General features: G+C 35.4%; 2 protein-coding genes across 2 annotated transcripts; one reads left to right on the forward strand and one right to left on the reverse strand.

The window, feature by feature from the left end:
• Positions 1–1285: 1285 nt before the first annotated feature.
• LOC132167153 (uncharacterized) lies at positions 1286–5845 on the reverse strand. The gene is made up of 11 exons (XM_059578053.1): positions 5685–5845; positions 5291–5471; positions 4898–4972; positions 4468–4705; positions 4264–4388; positions 2682–2715; positions 2521–2567; positions 2244–2384; positions 2080–2144; positions 1909–1981; positions 1286–1812 (listed from the first exon to the last, which is right to left on the reverse strand). Exons 1-11 carry the CDS (start codon positions 5776–5778, stop codon positions 1647–1649), a joined length of 1239 nt encoding a protein of 412 aa, XP_059434036.1. The 5' UTR covers positions 5779–5845; the 3' UTR covers positions 1286–1646.
• A 2257-nt stretch (positions 5846–8102) lies between these two features.
• Positions 8103–13777, forward strand: LOC132183240 (beta-galactosidase 13-like). Its single transcript, XM_059596645.1, has 19 exons — positions 8103–8455; positions 8706–8801; positions 8916–9028; positions 9175–9241; positions 9468–9560; positions 9652–9795; positions 9988–10082; positions 10616–10721; positions 10829–10913; positions 10994–11112; positions 11294–11461; positions 11583–11761; positions 11942–12051; positions 12135–12244; positions 12390–12497; positions 12591–12695; positions 12823–12968; positions 13063–13408; positions 13501–13777. Exons 1-19 carry the CDS (start codon positions 8273–8275, stop codon positions 13627–13629), a joined length of 2502 nt encoding a protein of 833 aa, XP_059452628.1. The 5' UTR covers positions 8103–8272; the 3' UTR covers positions 13630–13777.
• Positions 13778–15195: the final 1418 nt, after the last annotated feature.

Consider the following 15195-nt stretch of genomic DNA (forward strand, 5'->3'; position numbering starts at 1 on the left):
CAGAGTGATTGAATGAATGATGTGTTCTGCTAGTGTGACTGGGTATAGACCTCCTCATCCCAAATCATAATTAAGCAAAAACCAGCAAGGAAAAGAAAATCCAATCGGTGAACAAAATCTCCAAAGAAATGAACATGGGTAAGAAGCAAAAGTCAAAAAGATATTGCATGGAATTCTAGGGCAGATAAAGTTTTCTTCCAAATCTATTAACTACTGTTCGTTCTTCGTATGTTACAAGACAGATGTTGATCTAATAGACTGGATTAGATAACTTTTTTCTAACTCAATTTGAAGAAAAACTGTCTAGAATGACTGCTTACATTATTCTCATATTACCTATTCTAAACCTAGAACTTTCATAAGAGTCAACTGCCAGCACATTCAAATACAAACGTAGTGACTACGTTTCCATGGCTTAATCACATAAATTTACCATTTAAAGTCACTTTCATGACTAACAACCATGACCAAACACCTTGTCCAGATCTGATTATTGTATTATGTACCTAATAAGATATCATGCATGCAGTAACAAACTGCTAAGGTTTTTGAGCTTACCTATGATTTAGTAAGAAACACGCTGTCTTTGATACTTTGTGGAAAAAAAAGATTAATAATTTTTAATAACCCAAATCTTCTGATAATGCCAACAATAGAGACAACTAATGTTGAATAAAAGCATAAACAAAAGGTAGAGGTCAATACCAACTCCATGTGCATGGATGACCAACCCTCCTCCTACTACCTCTGGATTCCCCCCTATCTTTCTATGTGGCACAACAATTCAAGCAGTTAAATAAGCCATAATCAAACTATTTTTTGGTTGATTATATGGGAAAATGCCCACAAGGCAACCTTTGTTCCTACCGCACCACCACCCATTGACTAGTGGATAATTTGATTTATTTGTCTAAATGTGTCCTCACTACTCACTACTTTGGTGGGATGGGATGTCATGTCACTACCAGAATGTCATCATCTATGACAGCCTACCACCAAGAACCTCATGATTATCATATTAGATGAACGGAGATCAGGTGCAATTAGTTGCATGTACTGCATGACGTGAGAGAGCTTGTAGGGGTAGGTGTCCGGGCAGCCCGAGCAGGTAGAGGGTCCACTTTCCCTCTCATATTAACTGCATGTATGGCATGCAATTCGGGCAATTAATTGCACCCGATCCAAATCTATGTTAGATATAGGTTTTCTGAGCCAAGTTGCACAAGTACTTTCAAAGGCAAAGGTTTACAAGTCCTTTGCTTGGGAAAAAAGAAAAAGAAAAAGATAAAAAAGAGGGGCTCTCCACTAAAGTCTTCGATAAATGTATGTAACAAGTTGCAAAGTCTTTGATCTTACAACATACTCCAAGGATTAAATTTGATTCATACATTAAAGGAATGTGAATTCCTTATAGGAAAGAATAGGACAATAAGAATCTTACAGGAGACTGCAACTTTCTCAATTCTTTCCCTCACAGGACTAAGCGTTTGTTGTATATATAAGGGATATCCATTTTCTAATCAGACTCCATTTTAGAAAAATAATGGATCTTCTGATTGAGTCCTCAGGATAGATATTTCCACCAAATTGCATCTTTTAGGAGCTGCAGTTCACAACCATCAAATATAAATCCATGGTTCTGTCACTCACAATTCTTCATCTGAACTAACAAAATCTAATTCAATCAGCTTTCCTGTATTCTGCTTGGTTTTGTCTACCACACCTAGCCCCTGCTGCTCAGTTTTCTTTCTTTTGGCGTCCAGTTGCTGATTCCTCATTACAGATGATTCTGCTTTCATGGTAGATGATTTCCTGAGCAATGATAGATGAACCTTCAATAACATGGAAAGCAAGCACCAATGGCTTGAATATCACAACTATTGATAAAATATCCAATGCATGATTCACCTCTTCTCTGAACTGTTGATGGGTTGCTTTGGCAATATCGATTCTTTATTTCTATCTTTTGAACCCATTTTCCCTGCAATTAAAAGATAAAAGATAAAAGTTAAAAGTATCTCAGATGAAAATCTCATGGAATCACAATGAGCATAAGAAAGAAGTCCTGAGATCTTAAACCTGTAACTTCAGTGAGAAACCTTATCCCTTGTGAGTGTGCATTTGTAGTCACTTTACCTGCATTACTGTTTATACAAGCACAATAAGCAAAAACCCATACGGCATCCATTATAAGAGCATGTGATTTTTTCACATTAGATCAATATATCCTATCTATGACAAACCTCAATGCCTTTTTAAGTCCTTCTACAGACAGTAATTTTATTGGCTGCATGGACTTTTTGAAGTTTGTCCTGTCAGCTAAAGGATCAACCATGTAAATCCCTTCCGAGTTAAGAGAATCCCTAAATGCCGTTCCTAGATTCCTGTTAAAGTAACAAACAAGTTGAAGGCACCCATAAAAAGAAACTAAAGACAAATGATGCAAGCATATTCAAAAAATTATTCAACTGGTATGTCCTAGCCAACAAAGTTGAATACTACTAAACATTAATCACCTACCCTCCCTTGAGCTCAGTTCGTGTTGTGAAATATTTCTCTGATGCTTTCTGTAGAAAATAAAACAGATGGTAAGGACTTCCATGACGAGATAAAAAGAAAACAGATGGTTAGCTTTAAAACTAAATTGGTCAAATAGATTGAGGCATTGAACAGTTGCTTACCGATTTATGATATTTACAATATATCCCACTGCGTCTGATTTTAACACAAAGACTCAAGAGATTAGAAAACTCCATGGGTAATATGAAGAGATCAATGGTACAAAATATTCTATTAGATAAATATTTCAAGAAAAGAATACAGAACCACATTGATAAATAGAATATGGATGCAGCTGCCAATGGGAAGCAATGGGAAGACAAATGGCCAAGTTGCAATATACTGAGATAGTGAATTTGCCAGATAAGATGCACATTATAAAAATTCCATGAATACCTTCATGACATGTCAACCAAGGACCTCTGATATAAGTTAAAAGAAGTAATCTCTTTCTTTTGTTCATCTTTCACCCATAAAAACATAACATGATTCTCTAATGCACTATAAGATGCTTCTCACAAACTTATGCCCGTGACTTGAATTTATCAAGTAAAAGTAATTGTACTAATGTTACAGAATACCATTTTATTATTTTGCAATTTTCCCAATATATTCAAAGAAAACTGCAAACCAGAAAACCTTTTCTTTTAATATGACATATGGTTTTATGAAAAGTAACCAGAGAAAGCATACACAATCATCCCAAGAGACCATGAGAAATTCTCCTCTCCAGAGATAGGAGATTCCATTTTTAGTGTTATCTATTCAACATATCTACAGTGTTTTCTGATGGAAAGATCATTCAACTCATAATATTCTCTATATGTTTTATTGGTGAAAAGTAGTTAAGAGAAGCTACTCTAGAACCAACTCATCATGGCAAATGACACATTTCAGACTACATATATTGCCTGGCTAAGTTTATTTCCATGGAAAGAGAGATTAAGCATGATGTGCAGTCTAAAACTTTGACAATCTCTGACTTGCCAGTGCACCATGTTTAATGAGCTGACCTAAGAAATCAATTCCACTCAAGTACCTCAGAAACTTCCCATGTCCCACATTTTTCTTGTTTATCCTGAAGCCACTATGAGTTGAAGGAACACACCAGTAATTTGGTGAAAAATAATAAGAGTATAAGGCCAACTTAGTCCTAAGATTGCATATCTATCCATGTAACTGCTATCCTGAAGAACCAATCAATTGACTTGGCAAACAACCTTTGGTAAACCAAGCCAACCAAATATTTTGCACATGATTGAGTTCTGCTCCGGATTGTGATGATCTTATACCCCCTTGATTCTGATGTTTAGGTATGCTTTATAAGTTTATCAAATATAATCAAGGATGAGAATATAAGGCAAAATTGGAACAACTATTGAATGAGAACAATAAAGCAGAACCATTATCATTGTTTCACCCAAAAAAAAAAAAAAAAAAAAAAAAGTAAACAATTTAATGTGTGAGGGAAGGCCATCAACCAGTGTGCATACTAATACACGAAGCAAATGAGCTGGAGCCATATAATGAAACAATTATTGAACTTAGAACACAAGCAACAACACAAATATTTCCCCGACCATTATTAACAAATACAGATGATTTCAGAAAACTCCGTGTATTTTGAGCACAACACCCAAAAGCAAATGTTATGACCATTTTAGTCCATAATACAAGGAGATGTAAGGAGTTCCCCTAACATACTTATTTATGACTAGCGTGCACAGCATCCCATCCTTCCTTTTTCCCTTGCAAACTCCATAATCGGCTGAAGTGCCAATCTTTAAAATTTGACTAGGAGAGTACACACTCACAGAAAACCCCGTACCCTGCAAAAACAAACGGACAATTGTAACATATTGGTGAACCTTAACAAACACAACACTCTTGGTAATGAAAAGCTGATACCATTGCATCCTTGCGTACAGCACAATTGAACAATGCAAAGACTGTTCCAGCCTGCTCCTTACAGTTCTTCTGATAAGCATCACCAAACAAGAAAAGGGAAACAGTATTTTCATTCAGACACCCAATCTTCCATATACAATAGTTCTTCCCCGTAGAACTGGTTTTTGGAGCCCCCTTCTCGGTCAACACTCCAACAGTTGCCCAACAGCCCGAAAGAGTGTCCCCTACCAACAAATTCCTACAGCATACCCAACATTTAAAATCACTACCAACATTCAATTCAAATCAAATTAAGATTCAGGCAACATGTTGTACTTTTCTTGCCTATAAAAGCAACACCAAAGAAAAATTATCTTCTAAAGCAAGAGAATCACTTCTAAAACCTCAATCATCAATGCCTATGTATACAAAGTGAAGCGAAATTTAATACTTTATAGTTGTTAACCGAACAAATCGAATGTCTGAAAACCGCTCCCTGAGCTCTGCCTGGCTGACCAATTGTTTCCTGAAAAAGTACAAATAAATAAACATTAAACTATTTTGAAAACCTCCAAATTGCTATACATTTAATTTTCCACTTTGCAAGTTGCTCAGAGAACTGCAAATAAAATTAAAATGTAACTCTCTTAGATTCCAAAAGAAAACAAAAGACTCGCCTTAGCTAAGCCAAATAACTACTGTACCCAAGTAAAAACACTGTATTAGGCTATACAATCCCAAACAATGAAAATGAAAGGTCTTTAACCTCAACAGCACTACCCTCCCCACCCAAAAGTGATGCTTAATATCTTTCTTTTCCTTCGATAAGAACAGTATCACTGACCTTATCCGCAAGCCCGAGAATTTCTCAACCTCAGCATCATTGGAGGCCTTGGATTCCTTCAATCTTCCAGCTTTCTGAACTGGCTTGGGCTCGTAATCAAGGCAGTCTTGCACAGCATTTTTGAAGACAGACATGTCCACCTCCCCAGCTCGCCTCTGCGATCCATCATCCGAAAGGTACCCTGAAAATTCAAGGCCATTTGCCACACACCCATAAATTGTTTTCCAAAAAACAGAGACCTAACACACCCACACACGCATATACAGTGCGAATTAGAGAAAACTGAGGGATACCCAGATCTAATTTTGGTCGAACAGAGTGGAAAATTACAATTGCATGAGAAAAGTTACAAACTTCGATGCTGAAATGCTAAAAAAAGAATACAAAGACATGCCTGGCGAATGGGGTGAAGGAGACCCAGGAGGGGTTTCCAAAACTCTCTCTTGGAGGGAGAGAAGGAGGTCCAGGTCGTCTTGGTGGTTCGACATTGGTGGTTCTCTCTCTCTCTCTCTCTCTGTGCGCCTCAGTGAGACTGCTATGCATTGGGAATGATAAATCCCCCGGAGAGTGAGATTTGTTTAGCTTGTGGAGGGAAATATGAACTTTACGGAGGGAAACAAAACGAAAACACCCTGACGGCGTCGTTTAAAGGGATTCAATAATCAATACCAACAAAATGCTAATCCTAGGTCTAGGGTTTTCTTCTTTTCCTTCTTTTCTTTTTTTTTTTTCTTTTCTCTTTCTTGTGGAATTACAAAAAACCTTCCAAAGCCTTTAGGTAGACTTTATTAGTTTTTACTAGTTATTTAAAAAATATATATTTGTTAGATAATATAATTATGTGGCGAATATTATATCACCTGTTTTTATGTATCTAATATAGACTGATAAATAAATACTGCCTATTAGTTTATATATATTGATATTTTTCATAAAGCAAAAAAATTACTATTTGCGCCTTTATATATTTTATGGATATAAATATAGACATAGTAGTTAATGACCCAAAAGGAAAAATATCGATATATAACCATGACTTATTATATTGACTTAAATGTAATTTTGCATTGAAAATAATGTGATTATACAAAAGTAGTGAGCATCTAACATTGCAATGCATGCTGCCTAATAGGGTTCAAATCCAAATTAATTTAGAAAAGATCATGGCAATACGGAGGAGGGCACACTTATTATTATGATTCTGAGTAAATGATGGGATTGATTAATAAAAGTAAATCTTGAATTAATTTGCAATTTTGCATATTATTCTCTAGAATTGCTCACATAATCAACTTCTTGTGAACTCCCTATAAATAATCACAAGGGCTTCATTCTTGATCAATGTCTTGTCAATTTTCATAAGATCTTAATTCTTTCATAAACCATTTTAAAACCCTCATGATGAGAAGGATTGCACTTCTTGTTGGTGGTATATATAGCAAAGAGGGCCAACATTATGAGTGACCATTCGTGTTTACATGTTAGGTTTAAGTCATATTGAGACATGAGTATAAAATTATAAGTGTCAATTCTAACCTGACATATTTAATTAAATATGTAAGATTCATAAATCATAATTATGTGTCGAGTTCCTGGATCATGTTAAAAATTGTCTGTCATAAATGTCACGTATCGGGTTCAAGTTGAAGAATAAATATAAAACTATATAGGTCAACCATAATCGGACCAGCCATTAAAAAAATAAAAAAACTTGCAATGTTGTGTTGGGATTTGCAAACTAATTTCAAATTTGTTAAAGTTTGAAGCAAGTTCGACAATATACCATGGTCCACCGCACTTTACAATTTGCAAAAGTTATTAGAATCAGTCAAATTTCTCTTTTTCAAGTTGTTCAACAATTGAGAAGAGTATAATGCCCTTTTTGACAATTTTTCTTTCTTGCAAAGTTTCAGCTATGTAATTAACAAATAGACAATATTGCAAAATTTAGAAACTTTGACAGGGTACATTGCCAATTTTTAAACATTGTAAGCAAAATAAAATAAAATGTGTATACTTTGGAGGGTAAATGTATTTTTCCTTGTATTTAAATTAATTATTTATGAGTATATATAGTTTTTGTTACGTATTTTAGTTGTATGAAATATATAACTATGGTTACCTAAAATTATAGAAAACAACTATTATTCCATTGAGCTCTATTCAAATTCTAAACCAGCTCGTGTCAAAGTCGATTTAACAAATAGATTATTGCTTAAGAAAAAAAAAAAAAAAATTGGCGAGCATATCTACAAAAATGACATTTTCAACCAAGTAACCATGGTTGTCCAAAAACACAAATTGAAAAAATATTTCATCGTTTTAATCCAATCCAACATGGTTCAAAGAATAAATGGATTGGTTAGAATACAACTTTCGTTAATATTTATAATCAAATTTTGTTTAATTTTGATCCGTCTGAACCAAAATCCTGACTGTGCCACTGCAACCAACATATATTAGAGGTAACATGCAAGAGTACTAATAAAACTTCCTTCCTCGATGTGCGCGCCAAAATTCCGAGTTCTTGTTATGGTTATGGAGTCTGGTTTCTCGTTCAAACCTCCATGAAAGTCTCCCAAGAATAGCAACAAAGACAGTGAAGTAATTAACAAAGATTGAAAAAGAAAATTAAAAAAAAAAAAAATTACTTAATAAAAAGAAACACATGCACACAACTCTACAAAGCAAATGACTACCAAGAGATCAAAACAGACATCCAAAATGGCAAGTCCGAGGTTTCCTCCAAGCCCTTTATATTTTGACCCTTTCATCGTCCTATATCTTTGCCCTTTCATGGAGTTTATGTTTCAGCTTCCGGGTACCTCCTCCACGTAAGAAGGAGGGTTCCCGTATTGGCTCCAAAATCGCTTCTTTTTTGTTTTTTGTTTTTTGTTTTTTTTTTTCATTTTCCTTAGAATTTATATCGTTCTACTAATATCAACAACTGGTCTAGGGTTTATAGTTTAGAAAGAGCTTACAATGGCGGTGTCAAGCTGCGTGCTTTTGTTGATCACCATTCTTTCCCTTACGGTCTCCGCCACGGTCGGCCTTGACGGTAATAACTCTCAGGGCGTGACCTACGACGGGAGGTCTTTGATCATCAATGGAAAACGAGAGCTTCTTTTTTCGGGCTCTATACATTACCCTCGTAGTACCCCGGAGGTAACTTGGATGTTAAGTTATCAAGGTTAATTCTCTTCTTCACATAGACTGTTATACGAATGTCATATAACTAAAATCAACTTTTGAATCAACAAGAACTTTGTGATTGATTTTCGCTTTTACGTTCTCTCAATTGTATGAAATTCGTATAACAATCTAATAAATAACATTTATTTGTTTATTTTTCGGCATTTTGAATTAATATTTTTCTTGATGGTTGAGTTTCAATGGTGGAATTGGGTTGTTTTAGATGTGGCCGGACCTTATCTCAAAGGCTAAACATGGAGGTTTAAATAACATTCAAACCTATGTGTTTTGGAACATTCATGAGCCTGTGCAAGGACAGGTAAATTAAAACAAAGTGTTGAAGACAGAAACTGTTCTTGAATTCATTGTCAGAATTAATATTTTCCTCTATTTGTTAGTCCAACTCTTCAATGATGTTCTGAATTTTCGGCAGTACGATTTTCATGGAAATTACGATTTGGTGAAGTTCATCAAGCTGGTCGGGGAGCAAGGACTGTATGTGACCCTAAGGGTTGGACCATTCATCCAAGCTGAATGGAACCATGGGTGTGTTTTAATGATTTTTTTTTCTTTCCTTCTCTCTTTCTTTCTTTTTTTTTTTTTTTTTTTTTTTTTCCTCTTGCATGATTTTCTAGCTGCTATGTTACTTTAACTCTCTCTAAAATTCTGTTGTTTTGAAATGTTTACTTCAGAGGGCTTCCATATTGGCTAAGAGAGATCCCTGGCATTGTCTTCCGTACTGATAACGCGCCGTTCAAGGTACTTAATTAACGACGTGTTAAATCACCATTGGTCCCAATATTGAAAAAATGCTCTGTTTTTATATTGAAGAACAAAACTTGCATGTTGATGATCCTTCTTGCAAGATGATTTTTGACACTGTTTATCTTTCTCTTATATCATCACCCAAAAGCTTAAACCGGTAGAAAATGAAAGACTATTTTGAGAGAACTAAGATGTGCTGAATTGATTTTTCTATTTGCAGAACCACATGAAAAAATATGTGAAGATGATTATAAAGAAGATGAAAGATGAGAAACTATTTGCTTCACAAGGAGGCCCCATCATTTTATCACAGGTTTGGTTGTGTTCTAATAATTTTGGCTATATATACTCATAGGAGATGTTATGATCTTATTAATTTGATTCTTCATTATCTTATGGTGCAGATTGAAAATGAATACAACCATATACAACTTGCATATAGAGATTTGGGAAGAAGATATGTTCAGTGGGCTGCAAACATGGCAGTGGGATTGAAAACTGGAGTTCCATGGATCATGTGCAAGCAGAGGGATGCTCCTGATCCAGTGGTGAGGAGTATTGCAAAATCTTTCATGGGCTAATTAATTAACCTTTGAGTTCCCAAGAGATACTTTAATTAAATTCTCTCTTGAAAATGCATGTCAAGAAATGAGAAGCTAGAAAACAAACCAAATTAAGAAGAAAGTTTTATGAGTCTTTCTGATCATCTTAGGACTAAAAGCACACGCTTTGACGTGCAGATCAATACTTGCAATGGAAGGCACTGCGGCGATACTTTCACAGGGCCAAACAAACCCTCCAAGCCTTCTTTATGGACTGAAAACTGGACTGCTCAGTGAGTATACCCCTCAGTGATTGTCATTGAACCACTGCTTAGAGTCTGTATCAGATTGTGTTAAAGAGCTTGAAAAATGATTCTAGAAAGCCTTTTTAATTTTTTTTTTTTTATAAACAAAAGTTATGTTTCTTAACGCAATCCCAAACAGATTCTTAATGTTAGTAGCCGTAAAACATAGCCATTTAAAGCACCATGTTACCACTTGACACGAAAGGAAGATAGCATCATAAACAAACTCGCATCGACAAACACAATAGATAGTTAAATCAAGCTTAAAAGGTTCTAGGTTTGATTTCTATGCTAAACTAAGTAACTGTTTGTTGGTTTCTTAGCGATTTTAATGCTTTTTGTTAGAAAAATAGTCATTTTTTATCCGCTTAACATTTGGGATAAGTGATGATTTAACATGTTATCAGAGCAAAGGTCAGATAAGTGGATAAGTGGTGATTTAACAGAGTTTCAAGGTAAAGTTTAAGCTTCTGAGATAAATAGTGATTTAATATTTTCCAATTGCTATTGTGTAATTACAGGTATAGAGTATTTGGAGACCCTCCATCCCAAAGAGCAGCAGAAGATATTGCCTACTCAGTTGCCCGCTTCTTCTCAAAGAATGGAACTCTGGTCAACTACTATATGGTAGGAAGATTACTGGGCCTTCTTCTCATTTTTCTTAAGAGAATCAATTAATTTACCTGAATGGATTTTGTTCTTCATCACAAACCACCTTCCTTCATGATTTGCAGTACCATGGTGGGACAAACTTTGGTAGAACAAGTGCTGTCTTCACAACAACTCGCTACTATGACGAAGCTCCTCTTGACGAATATGGTAATGATTTCAAGCATCTTTATGACTCAAAAAAACCTAAGGTTGCTCAAGCATATAGAGATTTCACACATCTAATGCAGGTTTGCAGAGGGAACCTAAATGGGGTCACCTTAAGGACTTGCACAGGGCTCTAAATCTATGCAAAAAGGCTCTGCTTTGGGGTGTTCCTAGTGTCCAAAGGTTGGGCAGGGATACTGAGGTAGGTCTCTAAATATAGAGTGAATTTATCCTAAAAGCTTAAGTTGATCAAAATGGATGAATTGAATCATTTAATTTATATTATAACACATCCCCTTACGTATGGATGAATTTAATCATTTAATTTATATTCTAACACTGATCACCGTCCACTAATATGTTTAAATTGTTCTACTATGCAGGCTCGACTCTTTGAGATGCCTGGAACAAATGTCTGTGCTGCATTTTTGGCCAACAACAACTCAAGAGAGGCAGTGACTGCAAGTTTCAAGGGTGTGGATTATTACCTGCCACCGCGTTCCATTAGCATTCTCCCTGATTGCAAGACTGTGGTCTTCAATACTTTAACAGTAACTCCTGATCTCTTACATGTCTCTATCTACATAGCATAGAAGAAAAAGGAGCTGATTACCTCATACTTGGATGTTTGGCAATGTCTAAGATAGGAATTCTTCTCTTCTATAAAAACAGATAGTATCTCAACATACTGCAAGAAACCTTAAGAGATCAAAGGTTGCAAAGAACCTTAAATGGAAGATGTCCCCAGAAGTCATCCCAACTGTCGAGCAATTGCCAATTGATTCCAGGGAACCAAAGGAGCTCTATAGCCTGCTGAAGGATACCACAGACTATGCATGGTACACCACTAGGTATGTAACACCTTGTGAGCAGTTCTTAACTATTATAACAATAAAAATTTTAATAGAAAACGTTTTTCATAAATACTTAAGTCTTGTTTGGGATTGCCTTACAAAGCTTAAAAAGTCTTTTTAGTACTTAAAAAGTTGTGCCAAACAAAATCTGACATGTTCTGCATATTATAACTGCAGCATAGCATTGGATCCCCATGATTTGCCAATGCGGCCTGATATTCTCCCTGTGCTACGCGTTTCAAGTCTTGGCCATGCCTTGCAGGCATTTGTGAATGGCGAATATGTTGGTGAGAACACAAAATCCAGGACACACATTCTTGTTAAATGTAAAAAATTTCATATATAACTAAATTGTGCTTGTGGTTTTCAGGATCGGCACATGGGAGCCATGACGAGAAGAGCTTTGTCTTTGAGCATGCCGTGAACTTCAAGCCTGGTGTTAATCATATATCACTGCTTGCCATGACAGTGGGACTCCCAGTAAGTAGCTCCTACACCTTTTCATTGTTTAACTTTGATGGATCTTAGAAAAGATACTTACAAGCTGTGTTAAACTTAAGTCGATAGGAAAAGATTAATTAATCATTTAATTTATATTCTAACAAACTATTCTTTACCTGTGAAGGATAGCGGAGCCTACATGGAGCACAGGTTTGCCGGTCCTCGTGCTATAACCATCCTAGGTTTGAACACTGGAACTCTCGATCTGACAATGAATGGTTGGGGGCATCAGGTGCCAATAAACTCATAATTACTCTCTGAAATAAATAAAAAATTCTCAAAAATAGCTGACAGGTGATGTAATATTGAAATGCCCATTTTGCAGGTTGGCCTAACAGGAGAAAAGGTTAAAGTGTACACTCAGTCAGGATCACACAGGGTAGAATGGAAGAAAGCCAAGGGACAAGGACCTGCTCTGACATGGTACAAGGTAATGCTATGATAAATATTCTCCATTGAAGTTCTTATTCAGCAGTCAGCAGTAGAACTAACTGAGAAGGGTGTAAATTGTTGAAAGAAACTTCATTTGGAAAAGCATTATATATTCTTGTTTGCAGACATATTTGGATGCTCCTGAAGGGAAAGACCCAATTGCAATCAGGATGAGAGGTATGGGCAAGGGAATGATTTGGGTGAATGGTAAAAGCATTGGCCGTCACTGGATGTCCTTCCTCTCTCCTCTTGGAAAGCCTTCTCAATCAGAGTAAGTTGCTGCTGGTAAAACTACACATAGGGATGATGATTGATGATAGAGATGTTCATGAAAAGCAATCTAAATGTGCAATATTTTTCATTAGGTACCATATCCCAAGATCCTTCATAAAGCCATCAGAAAATCTCCTTGTTGTATTGGAGGAGGAGAAAGGGAACCCCAAAGAAATAGACATCCTTCTTGTCAATAGAGACACCATCTGTAGCTTCATAACAGAGTACTATCCACCCCATGTGAAGTCATGGCAAAGGAAGGACAGCAAAATCAGACCTGTTTTGGATGATGTGAAGCCAGCAGCTCATCTCAAATGCCCACACAAGAAGGAAATCATTGCTGTGCAGTTTGCTAGCTTTGGTGATCCTTATGGCATTTGTGGAAACTACTTTATGGGAAACTGCAATGCTCCCGTTGCCAAGGAAGTTGTTGAACAGGTAGAAACATCATAGTTGTTTCCAACATGTAATTACCTTGTTACATAAATCTTATTCAATGCTAATTATTTTGTTGTTTTGGCTTTGTGCAGCATTGCTTGGGAAAATCTAGCTGTTCAGTTCCAATTGAGAGAGAGCTTTTCATCAAGAACAATGATGGATGTCCGGATATCAAAAAGACACTTGCCATACAAGTGAAGTGTGACCGCAAGAAGAATTAGAGAATATATCAAATGGAGTTGGACGAGTGTTTGCAATCACTGGTTTGAACTTTGAACAGTGATGTCAAGTTTATGGTAGTTTCAATGGAAAAGTAGACTTGAGAGTTATTGAGATTCAAATTTATTTTTTTATTCTTTTTTACTAGTATATGAGTACTTAAATTTGTCCTTATATTCAACCTTTTTTTTTGTTATTCACTCACAAATATACTAATTGAAATCCATTGGAGAAGCAAGTTTCCTCTCCAAAACAATTGTCATTGTCTTGAAACACTCCATGTTTTTTCAAGCATGTAGGTCATTCATCTTTGCATCCCGTTACTACTCTAAGTATCTTACATGGTGTAAGTATTTAAGTTCTTGGACGCCATCTCTTTGTAAGTCAGTTTTCAAGGGTACCCAAAACTTGTATTATTACATTCTTTCGGGATGATGAACTTGGAAGAGAGTTGATTGTTTAAGGATGTATTTTTGGAAGCAAAACCAAATAAAAACTTATAGGTTCCATTAGATTTCACTTGTCTAATTTACATGTCAAAAGTTTTTTTGTAAACAAGCAAAAGAAGACTATGGTAATATCCTTTTGACCCTAGTTGAAAGAAAAATAATTGTGGGAAAAAAGGTATTTATTCAAAAGAATAAATTATATAAAACAATCAAAAAGAAAATTTCCAATTCACTTATTGAATATATCCGAAAAAATAAAAATAAAAATAGCGTAGAGTCAAAAGAGGCCAAACCAATTCCAAATCCATTCTCAAGCTTGACCACTTACAAAGGTAGTGGCATGGGCTACTCATGGTACACATTAGATTAATTCATATATTTAATGGTGTATATGTTGCTACATGGTGAATATATTATCACATTATCTAAAAATTTTAAATGACGTGATATCATGTACACTGTTAAATATGACAAAACGAAGGAAACACATAGTAGCCTCTTGAACATTTTGTTTAGAGTTATGTTATATACTACATCACTATCTCACTATGTTGATGTGACATTGTCAATCTACTATTAGATTTTTTTTTAATTTTTTTTTTTTACCAATGACCGATCTAAAGTTTGTTAGTCTTGTAAATAGGGGGGGGAGGGGGAGGGAGCAGGTACATGAAAAAAAATAAAAACCTACAAGGAATTTAAGTCACTAATAGGAATTTCTGTGGGAGAATAAGAATGCTTCCACTTTGACAGGTGGAAACGACTCATTTAGCCATGTGATGAGCTTTGCAAAAAGATCAGTTAGATATAAAGTTCAAATGTAGCAGCCAAAGCCTCCTTAGCTATAAAAGAATTATTCGAAGTTAGCTCAATGGAATTGTAGGCAATTCATTGAATACTGAGAAATTATATTTAGGAGCCTCTGTACGATTATTATACAATTGGGATAATGTGACAGTGAAAATCTGTCATTAAATGCAAAGATTCAGGCATGAGTATTTTTGCAAATTCCGTTAAATTCGGACCAAAACCTGAATCTTTGCAATTTTTTATTTTTTTAACAAAAAAAATGTATTGTAATTTGATAATTTTGACACTCATCCATTAAAATTTAACATA

This window comes from Corylus avellana, chromosome ca1 (assembly GCF_901000735.1).
Source record: "Corylus avellana chromosome ca1, CavTom2PMs-1.0".
Taxonomy (NCBI): Eukaryota; Viridiplantae; Streptophyta; class Magnoliopsida; order Fagales; family Betulaceae; genus Corylus; species Corylus avellana.